Consider the following 20,598-nt stretch of genomic DNA (forward strand, 5'->3'; position numbering starts at 1 on the left):
ACCACAGGTTATAAAGCAGTAGTTGGTTCTGCTTAACTTACATGTTCATAGTTTTTCAGAAAAGTATATCATTAGTGAATTATGCTAATGCGTGTAGACTAGTGTAAACGACCATTTTATTAAGAAATCGCAAGTTATTTATTTATTTAGCTACTGATTGAAAGACTTATATGATAGGTACTACGTCACTGATTGATATTTAAACGGCTTTCTTCCTGTTTGATTTATGGCTTTTGTATTGATGATTTTATGGCTTTAAATCACTAACCGCAAACTGTATTATTTTACTAGTGTGCGTCAGTGAGCTTGTTACGATAGTAACATTTACATCAATGGTGTCAAGTTGTTAACTATCAAATGTCAGTCGACAGTTCGTATGTCAAATGTCAATGTCAAATTTATTAAGAGATCGTTGTGTGTATGTTTATTTTCTTTAATAATTTAAAAATCTTTTAAATTAGAATTAACTTAAAAATTAAAATTTGCATGTCCTTAATAACATCCTTGTGCTGTGAACTAAAGGTATAGATGGAGCCTAACGCTCCTAGCTCGTCTGCCTCTTCTAGGGCGACGAAATTTATGATGGAAGGTGTTGGGGCACGGGTAATAAGAGGACCTGACTGGAAATGGGGGAAGCAGGTAGATTAAATAACTATTGTTTGTCTCACCTACTGTTACCTACCTGAAGTCATTTCGAACTAAAGAAGTACCTACTTAAAATACATTTAATTTTAAGGATGGTGGTGAAGGGCATGTGGGCACAGTGAGAAACTTTGAGTCCCCTGAAGAAGTTGTGGTGGTCTGGGACAACGGCACTGCAGCAAATTATAGATGTTCTGGTGCATATGACTTACGTATTCTAGACAGTGCACCAACAGGTGTCAAACATGAGGGCACTATGTGCGATACCTGCAGACAGCAACCAATATTTGGTAAAACTTATTATACATATTATGAATGTTTATATTAAACTGAACATATTCTCAGATAACTTTACATATTTTTTGGTACTTGTATTGTGGCAGCATAAAAGTAGTTTGTTTTGTTAAGTATTTTGTACGATAAGTGTAGTTGCAAGTATAGTTTCCAATTGTATTTTCAACTACTTTCTATTGATTTCCAATTAGGGAGGATTTTATTGGTGTTGGATGGAAAGTTTATGAAAGGATTGGTTTTTATTTCTTAAACTTCTTCTTGTAAAAGTTTTGGTATGGTTATTATCAATTGTCAATACTGAGAATATTATCAATTGTCAGGTGCAAATTATATTGTGTTATAAAGGTAATAAACAGCCTGCAATCATGACCAAATGAATTTAAACTGTTTTTTATTGTAGCTTCATTTAAGCTTACATTCCATCCATGTTATGTTACTTGAAAAATGCAATAAATTTATTGAAAATCAATGGATAGATAAAGTAGCTCTAAAAGTTGACTGTTAATTATGATTGGGTTGCAAAAACAACAATGTAATAATATAATGATTTTAATTTTAATCTTAGCCATCAAATCTTTATTAGATTTGATAAATAAGAAGAAAACAATTCAAATTTCTATTCAAAGAAAGAATTAACAAAAATAACCAGTTCTTGTTATCTTTTAGGCATCCGGTGGAAGTGTGCTGAATGTAGCAACTATGATTTATGCTCTGTCTGCTATCATGGAGACAAGCACCATTTACGTCATAGGTTTTACCGTATTAGTGCTCCTGGAGCACAACGATGCCTTGTGGAACCTCGGAGAAAAAGCAAGAAACAAGCTGTTAGAGGCATATTCCCAGGTGCAAGGGTTGTAAGAGGGGTTAGTTATTTATCTATATTAGTATAAATTTTTGAAGAAAATCTTTTTACTGGACCTGGGTAGACCAGACTCCTCAAATGTGTCAAAAGATTTGCTTCCTGGATGTCCCATGACAACTCCACAATTTGTTTTTTTATTAATTATTAATCTTCACTAAACCTTATTATATAATATGTATATACTACAGTATTAAAAGGCCTTATAAACCTTAAAATTAGTAATTGCTATCCTTGACAAAGAATTCACTGTAAAAATAGAAATATTTTTAGATTTGTCCATTTAAATTAAAATTTATAATGCTATATACAGTTTCTATAGATACTGTAGAGCCTTTCTGTCACTCATGTTCTTATCTAGTTTTTATTGGATAAATAAATAACCTTTTAAAATTAAATAATGTTAAATAATAATTTACAGAAACAACTTAACACATAACAGTTTAATGTATAGTTTATATTATATTTAGTTTCTATTTAGTTTATTATATAATAATAATAATAATACTGTATATTACAGGTGGATTGGCAATGGGAAGACCAGGATGGTGGGAATGGTAGACGGGGAAAAGTGAATGAGGTACAAGACTGGTCTGCAGCTAGCCCACGCTCTGCAGCTTATGTTGTGTGGGACAATGGGGCTAAAAACCTATACAGGGTGGGGTTTGAAGGAATGGCAGATCTAAAGGTATTGTCAGCAACCTAACCTAAAAATTATTGAAATTGTAGTACTTATGTGTTAAAAATTATTATCTTTTCACCTAAAGACTTATATTTATAATTACAAGCATTTATCATCGAACAGCAACAGATCCTTTATCTATCAAATCTATCCGATCTTCAATAACTCTAAGCAATATTCAAAGTGATTAAAATAAAAACATTAATTTTTGCATTTAAATATGAAGCAGCTGCTAATATTACCTATGGATAGCAACTTATAAAAGAACTGTAAATCTATTTTTTTAATTCTTTAATAATTTATTTTTTTACTAATGTTTATCGAAAATTAGACAGATTAACTCACTGTTGTACGACGCAAAAAAAAGTCTCCGGGTCTATGTATTATTATAGTATTAATTGTATAAAATTATAAATATGTGGTAACTTCCATACTTGATCCGATTTTTTTAGGTGGTAAACGACGTGAAGGGCCAAAATGTTTACAAAGAGCATTTGCCACTTTTAGGAGAATTGGGCCCTGGACGCACAGGACCTCATGGATTACAAGTTGGCGACCAAGTAAGTTGTTTATTTGTAATTATCTCAATCGATAAACGTCTTCTTTTTTAGAGGTTTCAAAATTCCACAATCTTGTGTTGTTTGGATGTTAGATGCATGGTTTCAGGTATTGAATAGAATATTGGTGAGGTTATTGTATTGATCTCTTAATGGTATTGATAATGTGTTTCTGTACTCTTATAGTATAAAATTTGTAAACTCATAATCTAAGGTCGGTTTCGACCTACCCTGTAACGTCACAGTTAAATGAAAGTTATGTTCCTTGTTTTTAATTTCAAATTCTTCCACATTTCTACAGTAAGCGCTCTCGTTGAATAAAAAACAGAATTACACAATTTGCTATTTTAAAATGAGTAACTTTGGATCAATTTTGCTTTAGCGGTACAGTGTTTCGATATTTGTAGGCGACGCCACGCTTGCGAGCGTGCAAAACTTATACTAAGCGTACTGGACACTCAATTCCGATCAGTTAGTTTGGCTCAACAGAATTTGTGTCTGCTGGGTTGGGGTGGGCTGATGCTATTGAGCTTTCGCAACCAACCGTATACTCACACTTCTTAATAAGCCTGATTGTTCCTAATGACTGTGATTTCTTCCAGGTCAATGTAGATTTGGATCTGGAGATAGTACAGTCGTTGCAGCATGGCCACGGTGGGTGGACAGACGGAATGTTCGAATGCCTTAGCACTACGGGCACAGTGGTTGGCATCGACGAGGACCACGATATTGTTGTCACATATCCTAGCGGAAATCGATGGACCTTTAACCCTGCTGTTTTGACTAAGGTACGATTTCGTATAAGTTGTCCGTTATTCTAAGTCCGTTTTTATAAGATTCTAATAATTCTTAAGTAATGGTGTAATGAGGAGGTAAATACATTTTGGAGCCTTTTTTCTGCAGAATCGTGTTAATAACCAATCTTATGCAAAATATTGAGCTTGCAGATTATATTTTGTGGTGCTTTCCTTATCTACAGGGCAGAGTAGGAAAAGGATAGAACTTCTAAACTCAATCTGCATCTGTAAATTTTAGATTACATTGATTATTTATTAGACAACTCTAAACATTAGTTACTCTCTATTCCATGAAGTAATCCATGCAGAAAAACTCCTAAAATAACTGCCCTGTTGCTGCGCGCCCGAAAGTGGAACCCAAAAACACATTTTCGTATTTATAAAATATGGTTTAATTGTTATTGTTTCCTAACATGATTAAATCCATTTCACTGCAAAACCCATATCAAATAGCGGTAAATTTTGTTAGACATTACACGTCGCGTCGCGTAGTTTTGATTTACTAACCTCTATTATGACACTGCTGACCCTGTACTGTACTGACAGCTTGAATTTGAACCACCGCATCTGACATACTAGTGTATGTGGAACTAATAATATATAAAAATTTAATGATTCCGTGGTGCCGTGTTGTGGCGGCAGATCAGCCACCACTTGTTCTATATTAGTAAACTGCCGATTGGCGCATTGGGCAGCGACCCTGCTTCCTGAGTCCAAGGCTGTGGCTTTGATTTCCGCAACTGGAGAATGTTTGTGTGATGAGCTTGAATGTTTTTCAGTGTCTGTCTTGGTGTCTATCTATATTTTATTAGTGTTTATGTATATCTATCTATATATATATATATAAAAAGAAAGGGTGTGGGTATGTTCCGTATAGGCTCCGAAACGGCTGGACCGTTTTCAATGAAACTTTCAGGGAATCTCCGGATTCCCTCTCACACATCTCAACGCTCCTATTTTTGAACTGTCAAATACAGCTTTTATTTACTATGATGATATTCTATTGTTGGGTGTACATGGGTGTAGATAATGATCTTCACCCGCTCGAGAAGAGAATAGAAGAGAATGAATACGGAGAGAAATAAATGATTTAATATATTATGAGACTTAAATTAAAAAAATAATGATGTAAGTTTATTGTTTAAATAAAATAAAGCAAAATCTAGCCCGGCGAAGCTATCTGGGTACGCTAGTTATTCATAAATCTTAGTACCCATAACACAAGCTATGCATACTTTAGGGCTAGATGGCGATACGACGTCGTCGCCATCCTCTTTCCTCGGGTGTCGTAGGAAGCCACTAAGGGAATATAACGGAGAACGGGTAGCAGTGTCCTGGGTGCTTCTACTACCATTAACTGCGATCAAAAACCCGTCAGCCCATTAAGATTAAGGCCATTTGTGCGATATAAGTGTTTATATCGCACAAATGGCCTTAATCAATTAAAGACAAAACCAAAGTGACAGCAGTCTGCTTAGTAGTAATTGGGGTTGTAGATGCATTAAACCTTTATGTAACATACTAAACGTTATGTTAGGTATGCAGCGGTAGTATGACCGCGTCCACGTCTGCGGCAAGCGGAGGCGGAGGATTTGCCGTGGGCGATTTAGTGCAAGTTTGCGCTGACCAAGAACGAGTGAAAACGTTGCAGCGCGGGCACGGAGAGTGGGCCGAAGCTATGGCACCGGTAAATATACTTCGCAGCCATTGACAGACACATTCATCGATTAACGAAACTTTTTTCTTATTTATACTTCTAATATATCGCTTAGGTGCCGGCGATCGAGGCCAGTACCTTCCACATATCGGTCATATGTGGAAGGTACCGGCCTTTTCTCTAAACCTAGGCATCACTTAAGTTGAATGATTATTTTATTGATTTGGGCGATGCCTATAGAAAAATAAAAACTTATAAAACTCTTAGGTACTATTGGTAAACGATTGATGTACCAATGCCTAGGAATATCCTTAGGTGTTACTTCTTTAGGCGTTGCCTTGATCTTGTCGTATAGAAATTAACTGAAAATTAAATAACGCATATTTCAATGTGAAACCGGCTCCAACTGATCTAGATTATTCGGGGCGACTTTTGTTATTTGGTATGGTTTATTAAAATGAAATTGCTAAGGTTGGAACACCCTTTCGGCAGCCGTGTTAACTGCAACAAGTAATTCGACAACCTCCGAGGCAAGAGTGTTTTCGGGGAGCACATCCTAAGCTAGACTTAATTATTATTACTATTAATGTTGGCGTACAGCACTTAGTACTACTAACGTATTTAGTGTGTTTTTAAACCATGTTTCTAAACTTGGAAAAAGATTTTTAAGTACAAGTCGTAGGTTTTAATAACGGACCAAAAACTTGGATCAGGTTTTTTAACTGTATCTTAGCGGTTAAACTATAAAATTTTCGAAAAATTCGTTACTCCCAATTTATGACAGAAATTCGAATAAAAGTTATAATAAGATTTAAGAAGGGAGAGTAAATGAAAATGGTCAAAAAGTACTAACTGTTAAGATATTAGTATTAAATGGAACCCAGGACACTAATTAAAATTAACAAGGTAAAGCTAATTAACATAATAGCTCAAAACAGCTGAACTTAGAGCAGTAAAGTAAATTCATAAAAACAAATCATTGCTAAAACATTGAAATATTTTCGGAATTCACTCAGTGAGTACTTTAATTGATGTCTTTTCAAATAAATCTTTTCATTTTATCACAAGTGAAATTTCGGCTCGCCGTAATATTATTAAACATGAAAAATAATTAGAAACGAGCCCAATTCTCGCTGATTCTTTTCAGGAGACGTTAATTATCTTTATTTCCAAATGACGACTTAAAATAAGCGTAAAGCTTGAATCTAGTTCATCTTGTTACATGTATCCCTGTGACTTTCAGACTTCAAACTCTGGAGGCTTGAGTATGATAACAAACGAACTGACATACTATGAACCATAGAATTAAGAACATGCAGAATCCTACACGACAACACGTAACGATCCTACACGTAACGATCAATACACGACTTATATTTAAGCATCAAACACCACTCCACTTGAGTTGTGTTTCTCGAACCGGCGGTTGACCGTTTCGTTCATTTAGCAGTTGACAGTAATTATTTTTCTGATACAGCTAGCAACATTCTGCAAGTATAAAGTGAGATGTGCTCAAGGCTTATTCTCTGTTTTTGGACAAAATGCAATGCATGTTATAATGGCTGAATGAGGATTCTGTATGTTCTTAATTCTGTGCTATGAATATTAAGCTATAATCCGTAAAACAAGTACAAATTCTGTACGGTTCAGTTTGTAATACCTTCAATCTGTATACACCACACGAAACAGATCTTCCAACTCTCTCTACGCATATTTCACTCCGACAGCGGAGCAACTTTAGGCAATGTTGACTTTACAATGCACAATTCCTAAGTAAATAATTCTATACGTGAAGTTCATATATTTATATTTCGGACATACTGGCGCAATCGTTATTCTTCAATCAGCTGTACAATAACTAGTGTACCGTTTCCCTGATCGATTTCGGCCACGGTGGTCAATCTCCAGATAGCTTATCGAACTACGCGGGAGATATTATAATGCAGAAGTGTTTGTGTAAAACGCAGGCTCCCTATTCCCTCACTCTAATAGTCCGATGGGACGGCAGCTCCGGCACGTCCGTAAAGAGATTATGGTCGACAGTTTAAAGAGCTCTTGAGGCATTGGGGTGAACCACTGCTAAATTCCAACTGGTACTAAGAATTTAATCTTGTAAAAAAAAAAACAATTCTATTCATCCACCCGACCCGGGGATCGAACCCAGGACCTCGTCGTCTGCAGTCGAACTTGCTAACCAAAAAAAAATTAGACCAACGAGGCAATTTTTGAAGAAGTAATTAAATGATAGTTCGAACCGAATTAACACCATTGTCTTGACGTTGGTCTAAAATAAATATTAAGTGTTCACATTCAACTTAAACTTTAGGTTGATAATATCGACTATTCAAAACAAACATCGTGGTACCGTAAATACTGAATTTATATTCATGCTTCTAGAATATGCAATTTATATTTGACATGAATGTAGTTTCTGGTTTTTCTTGTAGACGCTCGGTAAAATTGGTCGCGTGCAGCAGATTTATCACGATAACGATTTGAAGGTAGAAGTTTGCAACACTTCATGGACTTACAATCCGAACGCGGTCACCAAAGTGGCGTCTTTTGATGGCAGCATTCCAGGAAATTCATCAGGTATATTGAACTCGCAGCATGTTACGTAACATACGAATAGTGTGCGGGCATTTGGCATCGATTTAAACTTACACTAACTCAAGTTAATGAAGATTATAGGAGTAATCCTCATCTTCTTCAGAATAATAATGCCCCAACGCTGAACACAGACCTCTCTCTCAAAGGAGAGATTTAGCGAACGCGATTGAGCTTGAACGAACAAATTATCTTTTTTACCACTATTTTTATTATCATCACGTGTTAGTTATAATAACCGGTACCTTTTGCTCTGCTGATACTAAAAATTTCATAACAGAAAATCTCAATATTTTAATATTTTATTCGGCCTTAACTGCAGAAACCATTTAACATGTTACACTAATGTTAGTGATGGTGATAACTGCATTCGTTAACTTAAAACTATGGCTAGGAGGGTTCCAAACGCGCCCTGGTCTAAGAAGAGCCCACAACAAACTTAGCCAGGTTTTTTTTCTGTAATCACCATCTCGCAGTCTAGTTAACGTTGAGGTATGAAGTTCGAGCAATTCATAACCAAAGCTTTTTTATCATACATGTAATCCCTAATATTATAATTCGATTTTTCTATAAGCTTACGTTTTATATAAACTTTAAACTTATTGAGAGTCATCTCAAGTATTTCATCTGGTAATTTGTTATAAAATGATATACAATTACCCTTAAATGAATTACTAATTAAATGCAGCCTAGAAAACTGCACTACAAGTTTATTTTTACTTATTACAAATAACTTTTACTTAGAAGTTGGAAAAATAATTTGTGTGAAAGTGATAATACGAAGTAGATGCCAGTGCCCGGTGAAGCTCTAATGCCTTATATCCAATGCGAAGCAGAAACTTGCAATAAGATATTTAGAAGATTACGGGTCATATTATCATATCTTCTATCAATAATCTGATTGTTCTATTTTTGGGAGTTTAAACTCCACTGCAGTTCTGCACCGGTTATTAAAAATAATTCCAAGGTCACTTCTCCCGCTGCTTAGATCAATGATTTTGACTCTTCCTTTCTTGCTTCAACAAACTAATAAAGTATAGGTTTAAAGCAATTTTGTATATTATATTTTTGTTATAGGTGATCGCCTGTCGGTGCTTTTGAAGAAACTGTTCGAGTCTCATGTAACTGGAGATGCGAACGAGGAGTTAGTGAAGGCAGCCGCTAATGGAGACGCGACCCGCTGTGCCGACATTCTAGCTCGAACTGACGGCGCTCAGGCTGATGTGAACGGCGTTTACGGTGGCCACACCGCGTTGCAGGTATGTTGAAATCTCGTAGAAATCGTCGAAATTTGTATAACTGTTGCCCGCGAATTCGCTTCCATTCTCCTGGGATAAAGTGCTTTTTATCTCTATATTTCATTCGGATCCGTCCAATGATAGGGTAACAAACGGCCATACATACTTTCGCTTTTATAATAGTAGTAAGACTCGTATTCGTAAAAGGTTATATTACTTGTACTGCTGTTACATTTTTATCTTAGCGTACATTCATTACTAGTAGTCTGCAATCTTTTTAAACGCCCTCAAGTACGCACAAGCTGATTTCAGTGCGGCCAAACTGAGCTTGCACTAAACGCACAGAACTTTCGCGCAAGTAACGCTGCCAAAAATATAGGAGGCTGTTGTAGCCAGACACAGTTTCCAATGTTTAGATCTAGATCGTTCCCAACGTATCGAAGAAAATGGCCCATGTGACGGTAAGTGAAAAATCATCGCCTATAAATAGACAACACTTCGCAGTGCACGCAGTAGCGTGTTCTTCTCCTATACGAGCTTTATATCAATTTTAGGGTATGCAATGCTTTTGTGCATGTATGAAGTGCACGCCACTGAGTGCACGCAAGGAACACGTCCTGCATTGTGTCGCTTTGTGTCTATCAATCTGAGGCGTAGGTGTTAAGCCTCATGTGACTGTAATTACACCGCTAACCACACCTCTCAGTCCGGAACAGAGCGTTGCAACAATGCTGCTTAGCGGCCGAAATAAGCATGATAGTAGTACTTCCACGGTCGAGTCCGCTCGCAAAAGCCTACTATTACTTACAATTCGCAGGTCTTTCTTTTAATGGCCTAAAATTGAATACATTGGTGTAGGCGGCGGCACAAAACGGGCACGTAGAAGTCATACGCGCACTAGTGGACGCCGGCGCCGAAGCGGACGCAGAAGACCGGGACGGCGATCGCGCGGCCCACCACGCCGCCTTCGGTGATGAGTCCGCGGCCCTGCGCGCACTTGCGTCCGCCGGTGCTGATCTAAACGCTAGGAACCGGCGCCGCCAGACGCCCCTGCACATTGCCGTGAACAAGGGACACCTTGCCGTAGTGCGCACACTGCTTCAACTTGCCGTTCATCCCAGCTTACAGGTCAGTGCCTGTTCTTTTACATGTTCAACAAGGTGCCATAGGACTGCTGTATACGGGCCCGCTGGTTGAAGGTCAAAGCCAGAACACATGCTGTGCAATAACGAAATAATTGCGTCCCACTTTGGATACACGTTTAAATTTTTATTTTCGAACAATCAATATGGAATCAACCACTACCTTTGCAGATAATGACACGCGGATTTCCAATCAAAACTGAATGCTGCCAATTGATTAGACATGCAAAAATAAATTTGCATTCATTCTAAGCTATCGCAGTTTCCTGTGCAAATGTGGCAATCAAATTAATAATCATACATTTTCAGTTAGATAAATTTATATCTAGCCAAACAATATCATTATCTAATGGTTGGCACCAACACTGTACACTCTGATATATTGTGAGACTAAATAGTAACGTTTGTGACTAAAGGTGCAAGGAAATCTTTATTGCTTTCTGATAATCACCGCATAAAACTTAATAGCTTAATTTTTAAACAAGCTCTTATTAGTTCCTTCTCAAATTAATCTTAAAATTAATGATTTTTTTATTATATTCAGCCGACTATTTTGATTATTTTAATTTTTGTTTATTTTGATGTTTTTTTTAGTTATTACATAAATGAATTTGTTTAAATTAACATATGCATGTCATATATTATGACTAAACATGTAAACCTACAATGTTTTATGCAAATAAAAAAAATTTAATTTTTGAAAAAAAAAAAATTAAAAGTTAACCTTAAACCAGAGAACTTGTCAATATGACGTTGACGACCTGTTATGCCGTTAATGACACTTCCTAAAGGGGCTAAGGGGTCTTAGTTTCATCATTAGATCAGCTCCATTTTTTGGTTATATACCATGTCCATCAGATTTACACAATATGCATCATGCATGCAAGATTTCAACTCATTCGGAAACCGAGAAATGGGATAAAATCTGCAAGATTAATTAATATCTGATACGTTTATATAAATGACAAGAACACTGTCTCTTCTTTATAAAAATTTCAAACTTCACTATTCATATTCAGAGACTATGTAAGAAAAACTATATTCGAAAGTTTGCTTTCGGCTTCCGGCCAAAAGTTCGAAGTTTTGATAAAAATGTTCATAAAAATATATGTTGTGTCCATCATATACTAGCTATTGCCAGCGACGCCGTGCGCTCTAATTTTAGTTTTTTTTTAAAATCCCCGGGCACCGTGTTTTTCTCGGTTAATAGTTTGCATCCTTTGTCCATCTTCAGGATGCAAACTATGTATTAAAGCAATCTATGCAAACTAGATTTCCGAAGAAAAATCTCCAAGATCACTTTAGCTATGCAAGCCCTGCCATAGGTGACAAAACAAAAGCCTTTTCCTAATTTCACAAGAAAGATTCCCGTATATTTAAAGGATAAAAAGTATCCCATGTCCAACTCCAGAATGAAAAGTATATTCGGGGCTGCACTTAAGCAGAACAAAGCTACCAAACAAATAATTACAGAAAGGTACATTCTTTCGCATTGATAAGAATGGGATATATAAGTATGGTTAATTTGTAATCACACCAGGCTCCTTTTGCTGTATTCCGAATACTGCACTCAAATGTATATGGATAAGTTACAGTACCTAATGTAGAAAAGTTATTGTGCAAGTGAGTCGCGGTGTTAGTTTTATGACGTGGCAATTTATCACAAGAACATTTCCGAGCGTCTAGGAACTAAATTACATAATGCTGAGATGTGGAAATGTCCTCATATACTCGCCGACTGTGCTATAAAGCATGAAAGTTGGTTTTAACTCTAATGACTTCATAGTATAAAGTCAGTCTGTCTGACTTTTGACAGTTTGATGTAGCTAACCTCATAAAATCTGACCGGATTATCGAAACAAGAAATTTATTATGCTCACCAATATACAGTTTTTTTCGTAGAAGGCGATTGGCGCAGTGGGCAGTGACCCTGCTTCCGAGTCCGAGGCCGTGGGTTCGATTCCCACAACTGGAAAATGTATGTGTGATGAACATGAATGTTTTTCAGTGTCTGGGTGTTTATATGTATATTTTAAGTATTTATGTATGTTATTCATAAAAATATTCATCAGTCATCTTAGTACCCATAATACAAGCTATGCTTACTTTGGGGCTAGATGGCGATGTCTGCATTGTCGTAGTATTTATATATTTATATTAATTAATTTATTTATATAAGAATGCTATCTACCTAGGTATTTATGAAATTCAAATGATAGAATCGATTCTAGATAATAATGTAGGCTAGATATTAATGTTAACTGTTACTCTTATCAATGTACAAATGGAGTCTTTATACATATTTTATTTCAATTTGAAGAAAATATCATCAAAATAATCTCTTTTAAGCCGAATTTTATTGTTTATTTAATCATTGTTCCTTCGTATTATTAAATTTTCAGTCAAGTCTCGCAAAGGACGATTCTCTTTTACGTTAACCACACGCCACTTGGCATCATTGTTCTTGGATTTAATTAGGCATTCGAATTAAATCGCACAGAAGTCCATCAGCTCCCTTTTGAGTATTGCATTAATTTGAGAAACCTGTTAATAATTGTAGTTTAATTAATTAAGATGATAAAACTTTCCTTACTTAACTACGATAAAAAGATAAGAGAGCACTTGCAAAATTAAAAGGATTAAACATACATATTTTGTTATAATAAAGTCTGCGTTTACTTCATATTTCAGATGAGACATATTTCGGTAAAATGGTGATAGTAGCGTTTTATACTTTGTATTCATTAACGGAATAGGCTTGCTTTGCTCCAATTAATCAATAGAGTTTTTTTCGCAAGGAATTATAGTGTTTCGGAAAAATTTGATCAATAATGTGGACAACCTAAAAAAAAGCTAAAAAGCTAGAAATAAATATTTTCAAGTTTGTGTCAAGTAAAATGTAATGCCTTTTATATAGTAGAAAGGAAAGTATCTAGTAATTTTCTACATTTTACTTGGCGCCGACTTCAATTATATCTAAGTATGTCAACTGCTCGTAACTTTCTACAAAATACTGCTTTTTCTGAAGCCGGCGTTAAGGGTTCAGGAGTTCTCCCGGCACTTCACCATCAGCTTTATTATTGTGACGAGCATAAATTGCTTGGCAGCCTTATACCATAATCGGAGTGCATCCCGTGTACTACTAATTACTGTATAGTCCGGTGGCCAAGGTCTTATTCATCAGTTCCACCAGAACATATGGTGCCTTTTGAAAAAAGATGCAAATGTTCCTTTAAAATTACTCAATATCGCTAATCGGTGTTCCTATAACATTTTAAGAGTTCCCTCGATTTTTCTGGGATCCCTCCAATAGATCTTAACCAAATTAAAATGGGACCACCTATGACATACCAAACAAAAACAATGATCAAAATCGGTGTATAATTAACTGAGTTATCGTGTTACAAAAAAATATAGTCGAATTAAGAACCTTCCCTTCTTTGGAAGCCGGTTGAAAAGGAAAATACGATTAAAAAAGATACCTCTTTATATATTACATAGGTAATATCCAGTTGCTTCGGCTCTTCTTTAATTACTAGATTTACGCATTCTCGTTAGGTTTTAACTACAAATTCTAGACTACGTTTCCTTAAAAAAAGAAAAATATATAAAATTAAACACTACAAGTTGATAGCCCTTCACTTCAATATCGGCAGGTTAACTTGTTATGGCAGTTATTTTAAACCCAGACGACTCTCCGATTTGAGCTTGCAAAGCTCATACTCTCGCTTTTAAGGCCAAATTCATAAGTACACCATGGTGACGTCATTGTCATTCATATCTTTGTCTACCAAACGAGAAATTAAAGAGCAGAGAGAATCAGAGTCTAAGAGGTCAAAAGCTGTGCGAATAACATTGTCAAGCACGAGCAGTATGCAAAAGATTTAGCTGGTGTTCGAATGAGGGAGATATAAAATAGTAGACGATTGTGCCACCAGCGTGTGATTCAGGCTCCTGCCACCAAATTGATTGTGCAACCACGCGGAAATCAACCCTCTATAGAATTGTATATTTTTTGTTGGTAGCGTGACTAGTGGCACTGACACTTGTCTCCTAATGAGATAGTCCCCTAATTCGTGATTCATGCGCTGACGGAAGTGGCGTCAGATACTTATAATATATAGATAAACACCCAGACACAGAAAAACATTCATGGTTATCACACAAACATTTTCCAGCTGTGGGACTCAGAACAAAGAATAGCTGCACACTGCGCCACTCGGCCGTCGATTTATATATTAGTATAAGAGAAGTCCTATATAATCCTTGGCCAAAACTTGAACTGACGTATGTGTGCCTCGGCTTCGCCTGGGCCCACATTTACAAGTTCGATTTGCTGGCCGCTGCAGTGATGTGCTATTATGTGCTATTGCACGTATGAAAAGTCGCGCTGGCTTCAAAGAAAACAAGACTTATTTATAGTTATTGTTGCGTAATTCTACTGAATTTGGCTTGGGCTTGGTAACGTTTGAGGGTTCCGTAACCAAAACAGAATCTCTTTTATTTCGCCCTGTCTGTTTCCCTCTGTGTTTTACAACAATTTTACTCGAAGAATGTTTTCATTATATCAAATTAAAGCAAGGGTTTTTATTGGTACATTTTGGTGAAAATAGCTGTGAAAAAAAAATAGTAGATGTTTTCTAAATTTGCTATGGAATTGATAATATGTTAAGAAAAAATCTTAAGTGCATAAACATAATATTATAGTTGGTTTCTTATTGTGATGTAGTAGTTTCGAAATGTATTTGTTTTGTAGTAATAGTTGAAGGGCCCAGCTGATGGCACACCTGATGTTAAGTGGAAAACCATCGCCTTTAAATGGAGGTACACTTCGTTGGGTTATACAAGGAACACGTCTTACACACAACACAAAGGGCCACCCTGTGTCCATCAACTTGAAGCTTATATATAGAAGTGTGTCATGTATCTCTTATTATATTGGCAACCACGCCCTTGAGACCGGAACACAGCATTTAAAAAATCTGCTTGGTGGCAGAAATAAGTATGGCGTAGTACTTCCCTGGATTAACAGTGTCACAAAAAGTTCTACTACCACTAGGTCATTTAGTAGAGACTTTTACTAAAGTCATTAAAGACGTGTGCTTCTTAAGTTGTAGAAGTAATTTAGATAAAATATTTGGCATAGTTTTTAGAATCTTGTAAGGTACCTACTAAAACCCAATTTTTCGTTCAATTTTTTTTAATCATATAGCATTTGTTACAAGCATTTCCATATAGTTTTATAAATTTGAAATGCATATAAAAATTATCGGAACCGACAGGATTTGAACCTGCGACTCTCTGGCATTCGCGGCCTGAGCGCTTTCTCCAATTAAGCTACGGCTCTCCTACCGTCGATGCCAAAATGCCTTTCACATCAGGCTTTATAAAATCGATATTTCCTCCAAGTGTAGGTAAAAACACTAATAAAAATTATAAAAAATCCATATAGGTTACTATATCAGCTACTAAAGACATTATCAGTATGAACTAGAAATAAAACTGCATTCTTGTACTTTAAAATCGAGTCCGTGATACCTCAGACGGAATTTCTCTTTAGTTTCCGCTTCACTGACCGCTCTCAAAATAACAACCTGTACAATATAACTTAGTCTGAATTGTGCTTAAAGCTCTAAAGCTCGTTACGATGTTCTCGTAGAACCCAATTAAGTATATTATGGCTGTACCGTTGCAGGTTTGTGCGATCGTCTGAAACTGTATTGTACCTTATCTATTCATTGATTTCTATATATATATATCATCATATTTAATTTTTTTTATATTATATTAAACTCTTTATTTGCATACCACAACATTAACATGTATAAAATATAACAAAAACAGAAACATATCGAAAGAAGTAGTAATACAAAAGGCGGCCTTATCGCTTAATAGCGATCTCTGCCAGGCAACCTTTGAATTAGGAAAAAAAAAGAAGAGAATAGACTGCTGGTGGTACAAATATTAAAATACATACATGCGAATAACTACATGCTAATACATAAAGTAGTGTACACAAATAAATAAAAAGTAAATAATATAATTAATAAATAAATATAAAAATAAACTAATATATATAATTACAACGCTTACATATTTAAATACTTTAACATACAATAAATGAGTAAGTATATGCATACTATTAATAGACGTTAACAATATAATGGGCCTTAACTGCTCTTTTAAATATCGCCAGAGATTTGGATCGTCGTATGCTCAATTGAATCATCAAGTAATGGAATATCAAGTATTAAATAGATGAGCTGAACTATATAACTATATAATAAATAAATATAAGGCGTAGTATTGCCTTATATAATAAAGCCTGAAAATCTTCAGCCTAAAACTGAACGTAGAATTTGAAATTTAGAAACGATACTCTTCCAGCAGAAATAACCCTACTTTGAAAGTTACACCTACAGCGCAGGAAGCGAGGGGGTTTGTATGCAGGTCTGACATTTTTTCATGTTTGAAACTTGGTATTTGGCCATTCAATTAAAAAATAAGATGAACTACCTCCAAACGAGTGTAAAAATAAATCAAGTTATATCCACGAAAATTATTAGTAAACGCAGGTATTTTTTTTATGTTTGAAAATAAAAAAAACCCCTACATTTACACATTTTTTGAAAATTGATAGTTTATAGAAAAAAAGTTTGTAGAAAATTTTTAGAAAAGCTTGTTTTATCATAGTACCAGAAAACATTTTTTTATTACGGTTACTTAAAGGACTTTCAGGTGTATTATACTAAATGAAGCATAAGGTTTTGACTCCTACTCATTTGATAGCATAGTACAATAAGTACGAAACTTCAAGGGTTTCAATCCTAAACAAACACATCAAAGTTTTTGAAATAGGTGTTAAACTGTAGGCGTAATACGATTATGTAGATGCAAATAGGAGGCAACTTAAAACGACCTACTCATGCAACTATAAGCTTAATTCGCGTCACTTAAAAAGAGCGCTGAAGATCTCACCTGCTAATTAGGAAATTAAAAAAATATAGTGTTTCTAATTTGTGTTATTACTAGCTCGTACTGCCGTCCTTGGTAATTTTTCATTTTTAGATTTTCCTGCGGTAACATCTACCTGTCTTGATAACCCAACGTTTATTCTTATACCATTGGAATTCATTAATATCATGCCCAATTGCATGTGTAAAATTTCAACATTCTAAGACCACGTTTGGTTAGACCAAACGTGGTCTTAGAATGCATTCATAAGTTATTCAGTCAGAACTTTCTCATGAAAAGATATTTAACTTGTATTTTTTTCTTGGAATAAGTATCAACTTATTACAACAAAAAAGTACATGCTTATTACAAATCTACAAATTTTCCAGTGCGTTGGTTTATCATCATACAAGTAGCTCCTTTTACGTGGCACGACTTTTATTTTTTGTGAATATTATGGATAACACATATAATAATTCACCTACGTAGCACTTAAAACATGAGTTTTATTATAATCTGTTTTGTATTGAACTTTCCTGCATTAGGTACTTTACGCAGTATTTTCTAGATTTAATGTCAGCAGTACTTTTAATATAGACAAGGAGAGTTTTAGCCTGTAATGAGTGTAGACGACGCTCTCAGACATGCGGTCGCCATAATTGCCAAACTTTACGTCGACCCGGGCCCCTCCCAAGTCCTAACCAACATGTCGCTTACCATTGTTTTCATAGCAACGTATACGTGTCACCCTACTTATATGCTTAACTTTAATGACAAAGTATAAAACGTAATCCTAATGCTTCACATAAATAAACCTTATTTTAATATACTGCCGTTTTTCCCATTTGATGTCATAATTGAGTTTCGGTGAACTTAATTTTGGTTTATCCAGGGGCGTATTCTCATATTTTGACGAAATTAGACGCTCCAGGCGCTTCCTTCTGTGCACCGTGCTAATCTCCGAAATCTTTGTTTAATGAAATAACTATCAGAGAGCTTGTGCCATATTCAAGCGCAATTGGGCGTAAAGCTATTTAAATCTGAATAGGGCATTGTGAAGGCGCGTCACCTTGTTCAGTGACGCTGCCGTCTCGTCCTTAATAAAGTTAGAGCGATGTCGCCCGCGGACACCCGCTCGGCCGCCCACTGTGCCTCCAGCCTCACTCAACATCATTCCTACTAAACAAAGCGCTTTCAGTATTAATATTTTAAAAGGCTCTGTGACAATAGTCTAATTACCTTTTTTTGAATAGTCGCTTAATCATTCTATGCTTATAACCCTTACTAAATAGCTTACTAAATCAAACCACCCGTAGACTTTTTCAGTAGGGATATTCATTCTGATTTCACCGAAGGAATTATTCCGTTAGAAGGTTGGGTTGTATAAAATTAATTAGGTTACGGTTAGCGGACCCTCGCGATTTCGTCCGCGTATGTGTCAATCGAGTACTAGAATAGATCTGATGCTAACATCGAAATCATCGTGGCTAGCTATGCACCTACTATTATTTTACGTAGTATACTGAGATAATAAGTTGTCAATTGTTAATACATGCATGCATACATCCCTCTATACATCTATCCTCACAAACTTTTGCATTTGTATTATTAGTAGGACGGTATGAGGGCATTCATCGTTTTCCCATATGCCTTGCGACTTGCTGTTAATTGTGAAGAGTTATGTCCTTTATCTCCGACAATATTTAACAGTCTTCATTAAAATTAGGCAACACATGTTTGATAGTGTACACTTATGACTATATAACTTTTATTCAAATAAAAAAAGAAATATTAAAATCAGTTCAAATTTAACGGAGCTATGAAGTAAAATTGATAAAATTTATCTTCCCGTTTCGAAAGAAAGATATTGTTTATCGTGATAAAAAGTATTCTATATGTTGACCCAGGATATCAGCTTCCACTATACCAAATTTTATTTAAATCTGTTCAGTAGTTTTCACGTGATGGACAGACAGACAGACAGACAAAAATTAAATAAAAATCTGTTTTGTACTCAGTGTCGATTATAAAGCATCCCCCGGTCCAAATTTTCAAAATATATTAAATGTACCAAAATCTTCCTGTTACAGTTTTATTATAAGTATAGATTATAATCCAAGCTTACTAATTATACTAACAAAATATGGGACACTTTTTCTCTTAAACCTTTTTAAATGAAAATCCCTACAGAAATTTAAGTTACCCTACGGAATTAACGCGAATTGACATTTTATGTGGATGAAAATTTAGATAGAACTTTTACTGTCGAGAGCTGTCTAAACTGTTATGTGGAACTGGCCCTCTCATATAGCACTGATAAGCAGTGGCGTGCATAGCCCTTGGACCCAGGGTATGCACAAGGTGTTCAGCACAAACATAAAGTAAAATTTATATTTTAGATATGTCGGTTTATATTCAAATTACTTTACGAAAGTTATATTTTTGATTGATTTAATACTATCGTCTATCTACTGCTAATTGAATAAAAGTACATACCCTGATTTACGTCACAAAATTATGACACACCATTCGGCAGCATTTTCTAAGCACACTGAAGATGATAATATTTTTTTCCAACATGTTTTTAGCGTCTTGATGAAAATTATTAATATCACAATATCCTTTATCATTTCAAACTTTACGTATATTGGACAATAAAACAAAAGGAAAGCAAAATAATCGATTGGTGTGTACAAAGCCGCTTAGTCAAGAATAGTTTTCGTAATATTTATTATTACACATACGTTTTACTTTATCACCTTTTTTTGTGGATATTTGTAACATTGGTACACACCTTCCTTTGCGAATGATTTCTAATTTTACGATAAAGGGATAGAAATTAAAGTTGTCTCTAAGTACTTTTTCCAGGCACACTGAACCCAAACAAATACCGCACGAATATGCTTTCATTATAAAATGAATGAATAAACTATAAAATAACGTTAACACATTAAACTATCACTACTCAAACTTTTATAAGTTGCTGAATTTATGCACTTTAACCGTTTATTTATCACCAACGCCATAGAGCATTGTTCGAAGGTAAACAATAATGGCGATTGAATATGCTAATGATAATATTGCAATCGAAATTAGTCAAAATATGTCTTTAATTTTTTTGTAAGTATGGGTACGAACGCTATTTTATTTTGATATGTCAACAATAAAT

The 20,598-nt window shown here is 35.3% G+C and overlaps 1 protein-coding gene across 1 annotated transcript in view; it reads left to right on the forward strand.

The window, feature by feature from the left end:
• The first annotated feature begins 444 nt into the window (after positions 1-444).
• LOC120637225 (E3 ubiquitin-protein ligase MIB1-like) overlaps positions 445-20,598 on the forward strand; it is a 254,638-nt gene continuing 234,484 nt past the window's right edge. The window contains exons 1-10 of the mRNA XM_039908947.1: positions 445-639; positions 737-932; positions 1,603-1,799; positions 2,316-2,483; positions 2,930-3,037; positions 3,637-3,822; positions 5,369-5,518; positions 7,936-8,080; positions 9,173-9,354; positions 10,192-10,461. Coding sequence (XP_039764881.1) covers positions 529-639; positions 737-932; positions 1,603-1,799; positions 2,316-2,483; positions 2,930-3,037; positions 3,637-3,822; positions 5,369-5,518; positions 7,936-8,080; positions 9,173-9,354; positions 10,192-10,461 — 1,713 coding nt within the window. The 5' untranslated portion in view covers positions 445-528. The remainder of the gene's footprint in view (positions 640-736; positions 933-1,602; positions 1,800-2,315; positions 2,484-2,929; positions 3,038-3,636; positions 3,823-5,368; positions 5,519-7,935; positions 8,081-9,172; positions 9,355-10,191; positions 10,462-20,598) is intronic.

The sequence above is a fragment of the Pararge aegeria genome, chromosome 3 (assembly GCF_905163445.1).
Source record: "Pararge aegeria chromosome 3, ilParAegt1.1, whole genome shotgun sequence".
Classification (NCBI taxonomy): domain Eukaryota; kingdom Metazoa; phylum Arthropoda; class Insecta; order Lepidoptera; family Nymphalidae; genus Pararge; species Pararge aegeria.